General features: G+C 40.2%; 1 protein-coding gene across 4 annotated transcripts in view; it reads left to right on the top strand.

Moving 5' to 3' along the window:
* The window catches only part of PRKN (parkin RBR E3 ubiquitin protein ligase), a 1,377,993-nt gene that overhangs the window by 449,053 nt on the left and 909,214 nt on the right, over positions 1-19,726 (top strand). For all 4 annotated transcript variants that reach the window (XM_054490449.2, XM_054490450.2, XM_054490451.2 and 1 more), the window contains one exon: positions 13,199-13,439. In XM_054490449.2, coding sequence (XP_054346424.1) covers positions 13,199-13,439 — 241 coding nt within the window. The remainder of the gene's footprint in view (positions 1-13,198; positions 13,440-19,726) is intronic.

Here is a 19,726-nt window from a genome sequence, read left to right as displayed (position 1 = left end):
AAAGAAGACTAAGATGGAAGACAAAGGAGATTATTTAAAACCCTCTACTCCTCGGTTTGAATGGGAAATATCAGATTGAACTCATGATGTATTTTATCTTTAAAAAACGAACAAAACATACCTCTTGTCACTGAAAAAGCTGACAAACCTTTATGAATCCAGTAGCAATGAGTATCTCTAACCATCCACATCGTCATCTTTAAATACCATTTTTATTTGTCACAATGAATTATTACAGGTCTAGAACAAAAAGTGTTCAAAGCAGACTGGAGTCTCTTGTCATACAAGATGGCAGGGAAACCACCAAAGACTCTTGTGCCTCTGCCACAGTTCAGGAACCCATTCTAAGATGTGCCAATTAGCTATAGATAACCACCAATCAAAATAATAAGTACAATCGATGGACATTAATATGTGTATGTCTATAATTTGTGTTTTTTGTTTTTTTTTTGAGACCGATTTTCACTCTTGTTACCCAGGCAGGAGTACAATGGTGTGGTCTTGGTTCACTGCAACCTCCGCTTACCAGGTTCAAGCGATTCTCCTGCCTCAGCCTCCCAAGTAGCTGGGATTACAGGCATCCACCACCACACCTGGCTAATTTTTGTATTTTTAGTAGAGACGGGGTTTCACCATGTTGGCCAGGTGGGTCTCGAACTGCTTATCTCAGGTGATCCACCCACCTTGGCCTCTCAAAGTGCTGGGATTACAGGCATGAGCCACCGCACCCAGCCTCTTCTATAATTTCTTAATAATGCTTTTAAAAATTGCATTTTTATTCATTGCTAGAGTCAACTTATTTTGAAAATGTATAAACCAAGAAAAGAATAGAGCATTTATTCTGCCTTCCTATACAAAATTTATCACTGAGTAACAAAACAGCTATTGAGGGAAAATTTATCTTGATAGAAATATTTTATCTAATAGTTGGAGAAGAAGTGATAATATTAAAAGATCACCATTTTACAATTTTAGCGTTATCTTGCGTAAAGAATCTCATTTATTGATGATTCTCATCAATAAATGAGACACCCAAGTGTAGTCAGACTCAAGCATAGTCAGATAGTGTTTCCTGCTTGAAGAACAAAGCAGCACCCTTATAGGAATACCAGCAAAACATATTAAGCCTAAACCTAGTCAAGCCTGTAGAAACAAATATAAAATTTTAAGAAATAAGGACAATGTAGAAACTTGTTCAGTAATACCACCCATATGCAATTGGCAAAATTCAGATTATGAGAAATTCTACAAGGGATTAACCTATTTTTCTTCAAATTTAATTGTAAAGACAGGAAGAGAGATGGGTGAGGGAACTTGTAAAAGCAACTTAAGAGAAAATGTTCTGAAATTAGAGAGTGTTGATGGCTGCACAACTTTGCAAATATTCTAAACACTGCCGAATTATACACTTTAAAAGGGAGAACTACAATATGTTAATTATGTCTTAATAAAAACATGGAACACCAGGCACAGTAGCTCAGGCCTGTAATCCCAACACTTTGGAAGGCTGAGGCAGGCAGATCACTTGAGCCCAGGAGTTTGAGACCAGCCTGGGCAACATGGCAAAACCCTGTCTGTATGGTATATACCAAAAATTAGCTGGGTGTGGTGGCACGTTCCAGTTGTCCCAGCTACTGGAGAGGCTGAGGTGAGGAATCCCCTGAGCCCAGGAAGCCGAGACTGCAGTGAGCCCTGATCATGCCTGCACTCTAGCCTGAGTGACAGAGGGAGACCTGGTTTCACAAAAAATAAATAATTAAATTAAGTTAAATTAAAAGGAGGTATAATATACATTCCTTCCAGTCCCAAAATATGGACTTGTTTGGATCTCGATTCAAACAGATTTGGAAACAATTAAAATTATGGACACATAAATATTTGATGCTATTAAATGCTTATTTGTAATTTTTCAGTTCCTTTAGTGGTATTCTAGTTATGTTTTATAAGAAAATTCCTCCTTCATAGAGATACATATTGATCATTTTTGTTGAGTAAATAATATGATATCTGAGATTTGTCTCAAAATAATATAGGAAGGGAAAGTGGGTAGTGATATTGATAATATCAATTATCCATGATAATTGATACTGATAAAACATGGCTGGACTCAAGTTGATAATTGTTGAATGAGGTGATAAATAGATACATGGGTCTCATTATTCTGCAACTTCTGGATAGGTGAGGAATTTCCCCTCAATGAATAGAATTTTTTTAAAATTCATAAGTACATTTTCTTCCCTTTATTTCAACTCCAACATCATGAAGCTCCTTCTCACCTTCTTCAGCCACTGTGAAAAACTCAGTTTCCAAAAACATCAGTAAGTTTAGTAATTTTTCATCCTAACATAAATACAAATAATTTCTGAATTCCTACACCTATATCATACCAGTAATCAACTGAGTAAATAAAGTACAAAATTTCTTTTGGGTTCTTTTATTTGTACTAAAGGATATACAGAGCACTGTGTCCAAAAGTTACTTGAACTACTTTTATTTATGTACTGACATTGTCAGCTCGGTATGTTTCCGGTAATTTTCAGTTTTAGAGTTTGCTTTTTTCCTCCTTTTTATTCAATAAGTATTGTTGTGATTGTGTGAAACATTGCCGTGCCTCACACCTGAAACTGTAGATAAAGGCACATTAGGGAAACATGGCTGCATTCGATCCCTTTAACCCATTTCCCTACTCTCTCATAGGTAACCGTTTTCACTAACTTCGATTTTATCCTTTCTACGTTTCCTTTTACAAAAACAGCTACTTTTGTATGTTCTTAATTTTCTTTGCTTCTGACATAGAAAGTCCCTTACTATATTCTATTTTCTGCTTTGTTTTCTTTCTCTTCACAGATTGTACTTGTCTTCTATGGTCAGGCATTTCACTTGTTTCTGAAAATTTTCTTTTTTCTTTTCTTTTTTTTTTTCAGACAGAGTCTTACTCTGTCACCGAGGCTGGAGTACAGTGGCGCGATCTAGGCTCACTGCAACCTCCGCCTCCTGGCTCAAACGAGTCTCCTGCCTCAGCCTCCCAGCCTGTAGCTGGGATTACAGGCACGCACCATCACACCCGGCTAATTTTTGTATTTTTAGTAGAGATCAGGTTTTGCCATGTGTGCCAGGCTGGTCTTGAACCCCTGACCTCGGGTGATCTGCCCACCTCAGCTTCCCAAAGTGCTGGGATTACAAGCGTGAGCCACCACGCCCGTCCGATAATTTTCTATTATAAATAATCCCACAGTAAACACCTTGTGCAGATGTTGTTCTGTGATCGCGGAGGTACATGATTTTGAGTGTTAATCGCTACCATTGGAATTTGGGGCGCATGGCATAAACTCGCACGTGGTTCTGTTGGGTAGTGCTGACCTCCCCGACGTGCCTGAGTCTCCGGGTCAGCTTCATCAAGAGGGTGTGTTGTTAAGCTCTCAAACCCTGACCCCAGTAATTCTATACAGCGTGTTCTATGGCTTTAAAAACATTAATTTAATTCTGTCAAATAAAATATATATATTTTAAAGTGTTCATAATATTTATCACAACTAGTAATAAAATAATACTTAAAGAAAAGAGAAGTGATACTTGAGGCATTTCTTGCATTGTTGACAATATAAAACACAATTTTAAAGTGGGTTTAATGGGCATAGCTTTGGTGATCCGATATCCTTTGTATTTATGAAAAAGGGAACCCAGAGAAGTGAAATCCCGACCCTACTTGCTCAAACAGCACTGTCCTCTGCTCTTCAAAACTAAATCACTTACTGCAGTTGCTGGCATGTAGCCAAATCGAGTGATTCCTGAGCTGTTTCCCCCCGCCCCTATGGAGCCCCTCTGGTGTAGGATCCTCATGAGCAGCAGAAAGGTCCCAGGCCTGTGACGGGAGGGACATGGAGGTGACAAGGCCCAGGCCTGCACTGGCCAATTAGTGTGGGGCTAATTGACCTTTCACAGTAATTGTATTGCCTGTCTTTGGGAACCAGAGAAGGGGCCTTTCAGTATCTTTACACAGCATAATATTTTTGATCATAATGAAAACCAGTCATGAGAAATGTGAAATAAATTCAAAGGCTAAATCACAAATATTCATCTTTTAGAAGTCCCCCTTTTTTTAAATGAAGGATCAGTTTGAAAGGATAGTTTCTGTTCTCATCCAATTAATATAAATTGGCATTTAGTGTTCATTGAAAACTGTGGAGGGGAACTGGAGTTCAAGAGAAAAAATATCATTGGGAACAATTCCCTTTTTGATTATTCTGACTTACTGTGAACATCTCTGGCTCATCTTGTCTTGAAACACATTGCATTGTTAGCAGTGACTAAACGAAATAGTTCTTAGCCATTACATTAAAAAACACCTTTAAATAACACCTTTTTTTGAGACAGAGTCTCGCTCTGTCACCCAGGCTGGAGTGGACTGGTGCGGTCTCGGTTCACTGCAACGTCCACATCCCAGGTTTGAGAGATTCTCCTGCCTCAGCCTCTCAGGTAGCCAGGATGTAGGCTTGTGCCACCATGTCCAGCTAATTTTTTTGTGTGTATTTTTAGTAGACACGGGTTTCACTACATTGGCCAGGCTGGTCTCAAACTCCTGACCTCAAGTGATCTGCCCTCCTCGACCTCCCAAAGTGCTGGGATTACAGACGTGAGCCACCGCATCCGGCCTAACTTATTAAATGATTGCCATTTTGTCTTTTCTTGGCATAGAAAATACATTATTAAAAACTGTGATGGGCTTCCAACCACATCTGCTTAAGCCAGGTGCAGTGGCTTAGGCCTGGAATCCCAGTGTTTGGGAGTCCAAGGCAGGAGATTCATTTATGCCCAGGAATTTGAGACCAGCCTGGGCAGCATAAGTGAGATCCCATCTCTACAAAAAAAAAAAAAAAAAACTAAAAAGTAGCTAGGTGTAGTGGAATGTGCCTGTAGTCTCAGCAACTCAGGAGGCTGCCATGAGAGGATCACTTGAGTCTGGGAGTTCAAGGCTGCAGCGAGCCTTGATCACGCCACTGCACTCCAGCCTCGGCAGCAGAGTGAGACCCTGCCTTAAAAAAAAAAAAAAATCTGTTTGTTAGAAGCTATTTTCAGAAGAAGCAAGAAATAGAAAGAATGCCAAGATTGTTCAGCACAAAAAAGGACAATGTAAGGTGTTATTAAAAGTGTGTCTTCAAAGTTATTTAAGAAAGAACTCAATGTAAAAATGTTTTAACTTTAGAATCTGTTAACACTGTTGACTTTTAAATTAGTCTGATCATTCTTGGCTGATCGTATTCCTTTCCTAGATAGAAAATGTAGGCTATTAAAAATCCAAATAAAAATCAGAAATTTTCAGTCTTTAAAATGTAAAGTTAGTACACATTAGAAAGGATGACAGCCTTCCACTGAAATGATTTTTTTCCCATAAGTTATTGGGGTACAGATGGTATTTGTTTACATGAGTAAGTTATTTAGTGGTAATTTGTGAGATCCTGGTGCACCCAACACTCAAGCAGTATATACTGCACCATGTATGTTGTATTTTATCCCTCACTTCCCTCCCACCCTTTCCCCTAAGTCCCCGAAGTCCATTGTATCATTCTTATGCCTTTGTGTCCTCATAGCTTAGCTCTCATATATCAGTAAGAACATACGATGTTTGATTTTCTATTCCTGAGTTACTTCACTTAGAATAATAGTCTCCAATCCCATCCAGGTTGCTGTGAATGCCATTAATTCACTCCTTTTTATAGCTGAGTAGTATTCCATCGTATTTATATACCACAATTTCTTTATCCACTCGTTGATTGGTGGACATTTGGATTGGTTCCACGATTTTGCAATTATGAATTGTGCTGCTATAAACTTGTGTGTGCAAGTATCTTTTCCGTATAATGACTTCTTTTCTACTGGGTAGATACCCAGTAGTGGGATTGCTGGATCAAATGGTAGTTCTACTTGTAGTTCTCTAAGGAATCTCCACACTGTTTTCCATAGTGGCTGTACTAGTTTACTTTCCCACCAGAAATGTAGAAGTGTTCCCTGATTACCGCATCCACACCAACATCTACTGTTTTTGATTTTTTTATTATGGCCATTCTTGCAGGAGTAAGGTGATATCGCATTGTGGTTTCGATTTGCCTTTCCCTGATCACTAGTGGTGTTGAACATTATTTCATATGTTTGTTGGCCATACACTGAAATGATTTTAAGCATTTTGTATGAGGAAATAGAGTTTAACAGATTTAGAAGGAACTGAAAATGAATGAATAATACTGAAGATATTGAAGACAGCCCTACCTACTTTACAGACCATAGACAGTGGTACAGTAAGTATACCAATGAGTGTAGACTGATCAGTATGCTGATAAAAGCACACTGGCTGGGCACTTCTGCCAACACGTCTACTTATATCATGAGCACAGAGAGGTGGACAATCCAACGTGGGATGTTTGAAATAGAGCATTGGGCTCAGAGCCAGAAAACTGAGGCTGCAGGCCTGGCTCTTTCATTTCCCAGTTATGCATCAGACTTGACTTGGGTAAGTTACTAACGCCATCCGAAATGTTTCCTCACTTCTGGGTATGTGCTTAAAGGATCATAGAGTCATTCAATAGACACAGGGGAGTGTGTTTTATGAACAGGTCACTACAGTAGGTACTACAGACGCAGTTGCAGTATTTTTTCTTAAAGACAGTATTGTCTGGTAACAGAGAGCAACACATACAATGAAACTACAATACAATGTGATAAGTGCAGTCTTCCCTGGTGTGACGGGATCTCCAGAGGTACAGACTTTACCTTGAGCCAGCACTAGCATCCGGAGTCTGTGAGGTGTGTTACCAGCTCACCTATACCATCTTCTTTTCACTTTCCATACTCTCACTGATTCCTCTGCAACCCACTTGTTCTTACTTTCATCCTTTTGTTTTGTTTTGTTTCCTTTTTAAAATCACACTGGACTAATCTTTACTTTGCTACCTCCTATACAGCCCAGTCCCAGATCCTGTCTTCTCACGTTTTTAACATTTCAGCTATCTGGCTCTTCTCTGAATCATTCCTTCATACCTGGGGTGGTTCCGTTGCAGCATCCAAACCCTGGTCTTCACCATGGGCCCCTGCAGACTTGTCCTAGTTTGTCTGCCTCATCCAAGTCTCCACTTCCTCTCAGCAGAGTCAACGAACACCAGCAGAGGAGTCGACAGCCTGGGTTCCTACCCTGGCTTCACACTCGGGAGCTGGGTGTTGTTGAACCCATCGTCAACTTCTCTGTGGCTCCCCTTTGTCTTCTATAAAGTGGAATCAATAGCAACCATAATAAGTGATCTGTAAAACAGCATTATCTGTGCCAGGCACAGTTCTCGTGGATTTACACACTAATTCTAGCTCTGTTTACACACTGACTTTATGGATGTTGTCTTGTATTCTTTGTCTTGCTGTAACAAAATACCTGAGACTGGGCAATTTATAAAAACTAGAAATTTATTTTTTACAATTCCAAAACCTGGGAAATCCAAGGTCAAGGTGTTGGTATTCAGTGTCTGGTGAGGGCCTTCTTGTTGTGTCTTCACTTGCTGGAAGAGGGGAAGAGCTAAAAGGGCAGAAAGGACAGAAAGTCACTTGCACTGCCTTATAAGGGCACTAATCCCATTCATGAAGGCTCTGCCCCATCATGATTTAATCACCTTCTAGAGGCTCCACCTCTTCATGCAATCACATTGATGGTTAACTTGAAACAAATACATTTTGAGGACACATTGAGACATAGCAGATGGTGATAGTTACTCCCTCATAGGAGTATGAGAATAATAAACAATTTATTATGTCTCAAAACCTGTAATGGTCTGCAGCGTATGGCTAAGTATATTCTATATGTTTTTTATTATTAACATAATTATTTTCATAACTCCTGAAAGCAATGTATTAATAATGTGGTATTGTTAACAATTTTAGAATCTCATTATTAATCATTTTAAAGATGATCTGTGTAACTCTTTATTAAGTGCTTGGAAGAATCTGAAATATTTTGATCTTAACTATGTGCCGTTGAAGGAACTTTTTGGAAAAAGAAAAATACATCAGTTTTTTGTATATTGTTGGATAACGTCCAGCCAGATGAGAGTTGATCATTGTTTGGCAAAAAAAACCTCCCATGGATGTTTTGTTAATACTGGTATGTTTCCATGTCAAGGATCCTGTAGACAGAGAGCCCAAGATACTGATCCCTGAGTTTCCCATGGGTCATCAGCTATGCTTGACAGTGTAAGACCAAACCAAGTTACAGAAATACCTACTTGGTTTGTCTATACTGAAGAATTTGTTACTGCCTTACTTGTTGGATTAATATATTGTTATAAAAAAAGAAATAACTGTATTAAGTGTTTTCTCTTTGACAGGTAATATTTTATTTATTGGAGAAACAAAGATAAATAAGACATTGTTTCTGCTCTGAGGTAGCCTGAAACCATATTGGAGCACTCTGATGTCTTCCCACCAAAAATCTCTTTCTTCCCACATCTGAGGAAATTTTTTGTGTACTAGAACTAAATAGTATTTGGGGCTTTTGCGTGGCTGTACAACTGGACTGTATCCAATGTATTGTCCATGGAATGTGGCTTTGAACTGAACCAGTGTGGTGTGTGAGTACACCATCTGTCAAAGGCACCGCTTCTGGGACCAAGAAGATTTTCTGTAAGAGTCAAAGATTAAGCAATTAATGATCTTAGAAACAGGGATGGCGACTGAGGGAAATGCGTCCTATAAGTATCACTGTAACTACTGAAATCTGTTTGAGGACTTTCTTTTCCCCTTTGCCGCTCTACCCTGAGCATTAGGAAAATCTGGATTTGAAATCTTTTCAATTTCATCAGCATTTGTCACATTTCACCTGTCCCTGAACATTCACTCAGGTTCGTCACATGTTTCATGGCATCTGGCTATATGGTGATACAGGAATTTTTTTTTTGTACCGATTTTTAGTTCACAGAAAGTTGGAATGCTACCAGAGAGATTGTCACATTGATAGCTTCTGCTCATTCTGCCTTCTCTGTATATTTTCCAAACAGAATTGTGTAAGTGTGCAGCTAAACAGAATTCTGAGGCCTTATTCATGTACAAGATTAGGAACCCATCCTCTTCAGTTTTCTGAAACTCATAAATGGTTTCTACCATTTATGATACATCTACTACCAATGATGTATCATTGCGGATCAGGATCTGAGCTTTTTACATTTCCTTAAATCTTCAAAACAGCCTTCAAAGTTGATATATTATTGTCAATGGCAGAAAGCTGGGGAAGGAAGAATCATTTGCCAAAATTCATACAGCAATAAATTATGTAGAGCTTGAGTCCATTTGACTTTAAATTCTATGTCCTTTCTTTCTTGTTCTGCTGGTTCCCTCTGTGGCACTTTGGGCTCTGAGCTTATGACTGTTTATATTCATTGATTCATTCACTCCTTCATTCTTTCTTACTTCCCTTCAGTCATTCACTTTTTCAAACTTTTAAAATTCATAGGTATGTTTCTACATGTCCTGGCTCCAAAGCACTGTATGAGGCATTCTGATAAATACTAGTACGGCCAAGTTGCTGCTCTCAAGTATTTCTAAAATAAGTTGGAAGATAAGACTCAGACACACATGCGCGTGCATGCGCGCGTGCACACACGCACACACACTACATACCGTCCAAGCTCTAACCACTGCAATAAGAAGAGCACAGTAAGCAAAGATTTTTAGATTCAGATGAGGAAGAAAGGTGTTACTTTTCTCTAGGAGGATCACAGGAAGTACCTGAGTCCTGAACATGGAAAGCAAGGGACAAAATGTGGATAGAAACCTCAGGATAGGCTAGGGTGCTAATTCTCCACTTTTCCTTCAGTGGCAAAGCTCACGTGCTCCTTGCAGGTCCTTGAGTGTACTCGGATCCTGATGCCCGTTTCTTTGGAACGACTTAGGCTAGAGGCTGTACACAGCTGGAGGAGTGCTGCGTGACACGGAGGTGATCATGGACAGTGATAGCTTGTCCAAATAGAATGGAAAATAGAGGATTGTCTGCCATTATTGCTTAAAGGACAAGCACAAATCTCAGTGCCATAAAAGTATGCCATCTTTCTCATGTGCCTGCAGGTCAGTGGGGGTGCCTGTGGCCTCAGGCTGGCTTCAGCTGCAGGTACCTGCCTCATGCAGTGAGTGTGGCTGCACTTGGTCACCTCTGTGAGTTGGACTCAGGTCTGGACCATGTGTGAACAAGTAGAAGCTTTCTGGGAGGTTCTGTTTTTTGTAATGGAGTCTTGCTCCGTGCAGTGCAGTGCAGTGGCGGGATCTCAGGTCACTGCAACCTTCACCTCCTGGGTTTAAGTGATTCTTCTGCCTCAGCCTCTTGAGTAGCTGGGATTACAGGTGCGCGCCACCACGCCTGGCTAATTTTTGTCTTTTTAGTAGAGACGGGGTTTCACCATGTTGGCCAGGCTGGTCTTGAACTCCTGACCTCAAGTGATCTGCCCACCCCAGTCTCCCAAAGTGCTTGGATTACAGGTGTGAGCTACTGTGCCTGGCAGGGATGCTCTTTTGATGGACCTTAGCAGCGGGACAAATACAAGGCCCTGGTTCAACCACATCTGCTAATGTCCCTTTGGCCAAAGCCATTCACGTGGCTTGACCCAAATCGCAGGGAGGAAGGGGGGAGCATGATGTATGTGCACTAATGTACGGGCGTGCATAATTTTGAATAATAGTTTAATCTGCCACATGTATAATATAGGAGGAGTAAGGAAGATGAAAAATCAAATCTAGATCATGATTTAGAAAGGAAAAAAGTACAAACACACTAGAAGAACATGGGAGATGTTACAGTCCATTTTACAAGTAATACTGAGACACTTTAGAAAGATTATGTAGCACACACCCAGAATTCTTGTACATATTGGACTGGAGTATGGCGATATCAGATGTGGGGAGTAATTACAAAGCTATTATCATGAGGAAGGCCTAAAACGGGGAGGTGACTATTGAGATGTAAAAGAGTTGAAGATGTGAAGGGTAATTCTGAGACAGAATTGCTAACTGTTGGTGCCTTGCCAATGTCAAAGATTAGGTAGGAGGAATTCAATATAGTGATTCTCTTGCAGCCCGTTACAAAACATGGGAGGATAATGAGATTTTTAGGTGGGAGGGGAAGGCTCGAAGCCGGTGATGTGGGGGATGGTTTTTCCTTTGACAGAAACCGGGAAGTCATGCAGGGGAGCACTTCAGGTCAGAGAATGATGAACAGTGGCCTCTGCTGAGTAGGAGCAGTCCTAGGGAGAGGCTGGGAGCTCTGAGAATGGGGATGGGGAGGGGCACAGGGCCCGGGGATGAGACGGAGCCCCAGGGTGTGAGAGTAGAGAAGAGGTTGGAATGGGATTTAAGGACGAAGGGTGTCCTGGTGCCCTCCTGCATGGAGGAGGCAGATTCCAGCCATTGTATTTGGGGTCAGGGGTATTGGTGAGTGCTGGACACTACTGTTCGAGGGACATTGATGGTGAGGGCAACAGAAGAGCGTGAGAAAGCAGCAGGGGAGGGCATCATTCATTGCTATGAGTTATGGATGCGTTTCACTTGAGTGTTCTTGGAGCATTCCTAAAATGACAATGGCAAGAGGTATTTGAAAGGCATTGGTTTATTTGTATTTAATTTAATTTAATTTAATTTTATTTTATTTTATTTTATTTTTTGAGACAGAGTCTCTCTCTGTTGCCCAGGCTGGAGTGCAGTGGTGTGATCTTGGCTCACTGCAACCTTCGCCTCCCAGGTTCAAGCAATTATCTTGCTTCAGCCTCCCAAGTAGCTGGGATTACAGGTACATGCCACCACAGCCGGCTAATTTTTTTGTATTTTTAGTAGAGATGGGGTTTCACCATGTTGCCCTGGCTGGTCACAAACTACTGGCCTCAAGTGATCCGCCCGCCTTGGCCTCCCAAAGTGCTGGGATTACAGGTGTGAGCCACTGTGCCCGGCCACATCGATTTACTGAGAGAGTAAGGTCCTTGCTGTGTCTTAAGAGGGTAGCAAGCAGATGAGTAACTGCTTCTATGTAGTAGATACTATTATTATTTTTTGGTTGGGGGTGTGGGGGTGGGCGTTCAAGTGATCCTCCTGCCTCAGCCTCCCAAGTAGCTGGGATTACAGGCACATGCTAACACACCCAGCTAATTTTTGTATTTTCAGTTGAGACGGGGTTTCGCCATGTTGGTCAGGCTCTTCTCGAACTCCTGACCTCAGGCGATCCACCCACCTCGGCCTCTCAAAGTGCTGGGATTAGAGGCCTGAGCCACCACGGCCGGCCCTATGTAGTAGAAATTCTGAAACTAGAATTCCATTTAGGGTAGCCTAGTTCTTATCCTAGCAAATAATCTGACTTTTAATTTTTATGCTACAAAATGTTAAAGTCTTCTGTTCCTACGTGTCAATATATAGATGCAAAACTTTTCGTAAATTTTAGCTGGTTTTCATGGTTAAATCGTCAGAGAGAGAATGAACCCTGGGTGGCAGGAGTGTGCTCCTGTCTTGCTTCCCCACTGGTGTAATGATGTGTGTGCTGGTGCCCGTGGAGGGGTGTGTGTGGAGCCTACTCAAACACATTCATTTCCGATGCTGTAAAGAAATGCCCTCTAATTGATAATAACTAACTTTCTGTACTTTTATAAAACAGAAATGAATGACATATCAATTCTGATGTCAGTCAGTTTTATTATTTAAGAATATTTTTAGTAGCCAGGTGTGGTGGCGCCCGCCTATAATCCCAGCTACTCGGGAGGCTGAGGCAGGAGAATTGCTTGAACCCAGCAGGCAGAGGTTGCAATGAGCTGAGATCGCGCCACTGCACTCCAGCCGGGATGACAGATTGAGACTCCGTCTTGGGGGGTAAAAAAGAATTATTGTTTTCACTGTGCTTATAGATCCAGTTTGGTAATTATTTTTTCCTGCTAAATTTCATGTCCTTTTGAATATGATGTCAACGTTCTGTTGTGTTTCACGTATTCCCAAATTTCTGTTTCTGGCCCCAGTTCAGTGTTGTTTGTCTACCATGTGTAGTGTGTAACTGCTGTGGCCAAAGGAGCACCTAAGTTGGTCAATTACATGTCACTTTCCCTTCCCTTCTACCACGGAGGACAAGTTAAACTCTCTCTCGCATTTCATGTTTGCCATTTCCTTTTTTTTTTTTTTTTTTTTTTTTCACCTTGCTCCCAAACAGAATTGTGACCTGGATCAGCAGAGCATTGTTCACATTGTGCAGAGACCGTGGAGAAAAGGTCAAGAAATGAATGCAACTGGAGGCGACAACCCCAGAAATGCGGCAGGACGCTGTGAGCGGGAGCCCCAGAGCTTGACTCGGGTGGACCTCAGCAGCTCAGTCCTCCCAGGAGACTCTGTGGGGCTGGCTGTCATTCTGCACACTGACAGCAGGAAGGACTCACCACCAGCTGGAAGCCCAGGTAATTGGAATGCTCTAAGATTATTAAAGCATTGTGTTTGTTTGTTTAGTGCAGTCTGCATGGAGCATGGCCTCCCAGGTGCATATTTAGTTTATGATACATTTTGGATTGGAGTCTCTAATTCACTACAAGGAGACATCACTGTAGGTGGAGTACTTTGATGAAAATTTGAGAATGCATTTATTATAAGTACTATGAAACAGGTTTTCATATTGAGATTAAATATAGGAGATATGTTTCTAGTGATGTAGAAAAATTCTAAAAAGCCGAAAGAACTTTAAAGCTAATCGAGCCATTTGTAGTTTCTAAAGCCACATATTCCAATGGCAATGACATCCTTAGTGTGAAAGGACTCTTCCTTCTCTCTATGCTACCACCCATTTCAAAATGCTTTTCTTTGGCAAAGATGGTTATTGTTTAGTTATTTTTAAAATATTAATATGTGTCTCTTAGTCTTTTATTCTCTAATCTAAATAGTCAAAGGTGTAATAGAATTAATTTTTACTGTGTTTGACAGAAGACACAAAATAATCACAATGACTTTACAGGGTAGAAGTTGATTTTCCTCCCACATACAATAGATCCTGGCAGTTGTGGGCTGGTATGGCCTTCACAGTGTCAGAAAGTTCTGGGACCTGCAAGATGGAAGCCTAACATAATAAGAAATGCCTCCTACTAAAATTACTAAATAAAATTTAAGGAACTTAAAAATTTTCAATGATCTTGCAAAAAGTAAAAAAAGATAATTTCCAAGGACAAATGAAAATGTAGAAACAACATCTTTAAATACAGGAGTAGATAAACCCAGAAAGGCATTAACTGATGCTCTGGTGATCTTGAGATGATTGTGGGAGGGAAAGAGTCTCTGCTTCATGTGAGCTGGGCACCTCAGGTCTGGAAAGAAAAATTGAGAAATGGAAATAAATGTCAAAAATGGGGAAAAATGAGATCAATCTAAACCCCTGCAATACCCTTGTGATCCAGAATAATGTATTAATATAAATATCGAACCCAAGCTCATAACAATTCTGATGTTTCAACCAGAGTATATATAAGATCATTCTGACACTGACACCTCTAGAGAAAAACAAGCCCGGCTGAAGGATACTCATGCTCCAACATTATAAACCAAACAAGGGAAAATTCCACCTTGAGTGTGTATGAGACCAGAATATGCCACCCCAAAATATGCCACTTTAGCATAAGTATTATTTTAAGCTGATTATTTTGAGAAACAGTAGACACAGGACAAGCTCTAAAAACAGAGTAGAAGTGACCCTTTTGTAAGGGAAATTTATATCTACCAAGAAAATCTCCATTTGTAAGGGTGTCTCCCTCTCCTTACTAGGATAAGGAGGACAGAGTCTCTGGAGACTCTGATCCTTGAGAAGGCACCAACTGAATAATCTGCCTAACAAATCTTACTCTTGTCTTCTCCTCTCCCTTTCTTCCTTTGCCATTGAAGATGGTATTCAAGCCTGAATTTTAGGCCACCTCTTTGAGATTTATGCGTTTTTTCTGGGTGTCTCACATGTACAGTCATCCCTCCGCATCAATAGGCAATACGTTTCAAATCCCCCAATGTATGCCTGAAACCAAAAATGGTACCAAACCCTATACTTACTATGTTTGTTCCTGTACAACTGTATAACAGATTGGATTTATTATGTTAGGAGACCTATCTACTAGTTCTTTAATTTGATTTCCCAAAATAAAATTCTTACTAAAAATAAAAAAATCACATTGTTTAGAGCAAAATTAAACCTTATTATCTGAATATTAAAAACAATTTTAGCACAATAATCATATTGTGTACATATTCACATTCTTTAATACATTTCCTAGTACATCTGTCTCTACTATCTTATCAACCATATTTATCTGAAAATTTTAGTCTTCTTATTTTGTTTTATCATAAAATTGCCCTTGGTCTTCTCCAGAATTTTCTTTTATGAGAATGAACTTAGAATTATTGACACTTTCAATTGACTCTCTCTCTCTCTCTAGACCATAATATTTTAACAAAATATAGTATTCTCTCTATATAGGGTCTGAAGTACCAGTAGGCACTGAGAAAATTCTGCTAAATGTCTAATATTCTCTTTATATTTTTAAATTGAAATGTGTGATTATTTCAACCCAAACAATAGACAATAAATTCTAGTAAATTTATGGAATGCAGTAAATGACAGCAGCCTTCGGAATACTGTATGATCTATGATGATGCGCTGTTTCACCTTTACTTTCCACCCATGTCTGAGTCACATCTAACCTCTGATCACCCTGTTTCTCATTTACCCGTCTGTCTTGTGGCCTGCCAGCCTTGTGCTTTTTGCAGTCTAGGGACTGGCTCAGGCAACTCTACATGGTGCAGTTGGGGGCTGCAGGGTTGCCATCCTAATACACTTCTCCTTGCACCACTACAGACTGGAGGTAACTTCCTGGCACCCTACATGCTGCTACTAAAAGGCCTCTGTAAAGTTATATTGCATCTGTAAAGATTGGGAAAAGAGAGATGGTACATCCCAGGTCAACTTTCAGATTTAACTCTGTGTTAAACTAACAGCTAAACTACAAGTAATCCTCTCCTACTCATTAGAACTGGGAGGAATCCTTTTCAGAACTCTTAGGACTCTCCCTTATTAGTTGCTATTTTGTACTCCAGTTCTGACTTCACCTTTTAATCTCTTTGAGGACAGAGTTTTTGTCCAATTAACTGTAGTTTTCCCCAAAGTCTCATAGAAGAGTGGTGATACATGTTTACTAAATTGCTTCAAATCGTAAACATAGTCCGTCATTCAACAGAACTCCTGTGCATTTAGCTTTTAGAGCGAATGCTTTACTTAAAATTATACAGAGAAATTGAGATTTCATCTCTTCAAATGTCTTGGTTCATTCTTGGTTTGAGTTAAGACTGAATGGAATGATTTGAAATGACTATATGCAAACAGTATGCCTATATGATTATTTTTCTTCACTAAAAATGATAGTGTAAAGTTACTAGAGCAGAGATTCACAGACTCTCACATGCAGAATTATCTTGCATGCTTTTCCATGTTTCTTTGATGGCCAGAATGGCGAGAAAAAAAAAATCTTATTTCATTCTTTTTCTGTGACCAGAAATTTTGATGTATTTGTCTGGGGGTAGAGGCCCCAAAATGTTGGTACTGACCACACTCTGAGAAACTCTGCCATATGGCTAAGGTTTTCCAGCTTTACAATTATGGATCCTACCTGTTGTTCTCACGGAACAATCGGATGCTGGGTGGGAGAACAGAGGCAGATCAGTGAGAGGTGAACACACCAAGCCAATCACAGCAGCCTGAGACCATTCCTCTGTACGTACTTCGCATATTAAACACATACAACATCTGTCATTTGGAAAGACGCAAAAGATCCTTGGTTATACAGTGTTTGAAAACCTCTGTCTCAGAAAAAAAGATTAAAATAAATCCCAATTTTCTGTGCTTCCAGAGTCTTCAATTTTAACTTCAAAGAATATAAGTGCTGGCTGGACGTGGGAGGGCTCTAATGGGTGAATAGCTGGGCTGTAGCCGCACATGTTGTCGAAACAAATGGAAACTTCTGAAACCCGAGTAGGTGCCTTTCAAGTATTTTTAGTTGGCAAAAGATAAGTGGTCAACATGAGAGGTGATAACATGATGTACATGAAGAACCAGTTACACTGTTGGTACTAAGAACGCAAGCATGTCACACTAAAGACTTGTAAGAGGACATCAAAGAACTGGAACGAGTCATTGAAGTAGTTTTTACAGCAGTGCCACTCAAGCTTTGGTGCTCATCAGAATCACCTGAGGACCTATAAAAGCACAGATGACTGGGCCCAGACCAGTTGGCCTTGGCTGGAAGCTGAGAAGTTGCGTTTCCAACAAGCTCCCAGGTGATGCTAACACTGCGGGCCCAGGGGCTGTGCTTTGAGTAGTACTGCCCGAAATAGTAAAAAATAGTATTGCTTAAAATATGGTCAATGAATAAAATCTAGTTTACTACGCTTTGAACAAGAACATTGAGCTGCACCTGGGCTCCAGGGTGCCTGTGTGTAAATTACCTTCATGTGTTGTTGGTTTTTCCTAAATGAGGCACCATTCATCGTCTCCTGACAGATGAGATGAAGCTATTGGACCCAGCAAAAAAATAGGAGGCTCCTCTAATATCCATCATACAGTTAATGAACTACATAAACAAATAATGATTGAGTCCTTACTCTGTGCCAAGCACAGTGCCAGGTACTGGGATGTAGCAGAAAATAGAAACAGACAAAATACCTACCTCAACAGAGCTATTCTATTTGGAGCAGCAGAGAATACAGAAACAACCAACCAACTAATAAGTGTGTGTTCTATGGAGAAACAGCAGAGTAAAGGGGACAGAGAGTATTGGTGGGGAGTTTTTGGAATATACGGCAGCTGCGAGGCCTATGTGATGAGCTAACCTGTGAAGAGGGCACCCTCAGGGAGCATCCATTTGTGTGCAGGCAGAGGCGACAGCAACTCAGGAGCCCCAGGCAGGGCCCTGCCCAGAAAACGCAGCAGTCAGTGTAGGGTGGAGCTTGGAGCAGGTGGAGCTCGGAGAAGAGGATGTCAGAAAAAGGGCAGGGTGGAGAGGTCAGACAGGGTCTGCTGGGCCCAGGATTTGACCCTGTTGAGAAAATTTGAGTTTTAAACAATGGAGTGACATGATCTGACTTCAGGAAGGCTCACGCTGGCTGCTTGTGAAGAAGCTGCAGGAGGAAAGGGTGGAGGCAACACAACCCGGAAGGTTTTCAAATCCTAGAACCACTGCACTGCCCAGAACATCGGGAACGGGCCATACCTGCAGGCGGTGTTGGTGAGTGCTTGCCACAAACCTGGCACTATAGGAAACCCTGTTTCCCTGAAATACCTCTTTTAATTCCTTGCAGCCCTGTAAGGTAGACCATGTTCATATCCTCTTTATAGATGAGGAAACTGCACAGACCACTTGAGGAACCGACCCAGACAATTCAAGCCGTACCCAGGGACCGTCTCACTCCAGAGCTTATGTAAAGTATCCAGTAGCCTGTGTTGTCCTGAATATAGCTATCAGATGGAAGGAATTTTTGCATTTCCTCTAGATATTTTGTTTAGAAAGTAGATATAGTCTTAAAATGGACCTTTTTGAAGAGTCTTGTTAATTGATTTCAGCCAAGTAGTCAAATTTTAAAACTATATCACAAGGTATACTACTTTTTCAGAATTTTTTGCTTTTGGGAAAAAAAAAAAAGAAAAACTTTGGCAATGTTTTCCAGTTTTTTCGAGTGTTACTGTCTAGCTTACTAAGAAATCATTTAATTATATGGAAGAACAATTTACTATACAATAGGCCTTTTACTTCTTGCTAAATGAAAGAGACTAGTTTTGATGAAAGAGTACCTCAAGCTTGTCCAATCCATGACCCACAGGCCACATGCCACCTAGGATAGCTTTGAACGCAAATTCGTAAACTTTCTTAAAACATTATGAGGTTTTTTGTTGTTGTTGTTGTTTGCAATTTCTGTTTTTGGCTCATCAGCTATCATTTGTGTATTTGATGTGTGGCCCAAGACAATTTTTCTTCCATTGTGGCCCAGGGAAGCCAAAAAGATTTGATATTCCTGCATTATGTGCCAGAATAAGTTATTGAAATATGACTTGTAAGGATTAAATAGAAAAAATATAAAAATAGACAAATATTTTTAGAAATTTAAAATAAATGCAATTGAATTTAAGACGTGAACTCTGGAGATATACCATTGATACATTATAATTGTTAGAGAATATGTTTTTATGAACAGTTTTTTGCCAGTGGTTGAATGTAGTACAAAATGAAAATTATTCTGGAATTGTATATTAACTAACACCTGCCAAATGCTAATCAGTCATGGAGGCCTGCTAATGGAATAAAGTGATAAGCTTCAGACTTAATTCTCATTTTATCCAAAATCAAATCTCAAGTACTTGAAAATGTGTATTATACATGCTAATGACTTTAAGCAAGAGGGCGTGAATTTCTTGGTGTTTTGCACAGCTTTAAGGAGTGCCTCTTGTGTAAATCTTCCTTGAAAAAAAACAAAATTTAGGCAGTCATACTGGAGTTGATATCAACATAAAATAATTAAAAATACATTATTATTTTGCCAGGATTTTAATCTTTCTTCCAACACTGAAAATTTTACTTTTCAATATTAAAGGTGAAAACACAGAAAGTGATGATTGCACTGCAGTGAGAGGTCTGCCAGCCTCACATATTTCTGATTGGGGAGGGATGGT

The sequence above is a fragment of the Pongo pygmaeus genome, chromosome 5, assembly GCF_028885625.2.
Source record: "Pongo pygmaeus isolate AG05252 chromosome 5, NHGRI_mPonPyg2-v2.0_pri, whole genome shotgun sequence".
Classification (NCBI taxonomy): Eukaryota; Metazoa; Chordata; class Mammalia; order Primates; family Hominidae; genus Pongo; species Pongo pygmaeus.
This window is presented reverse-complemented; position numbering and strand designations above follow the sequence as displayed.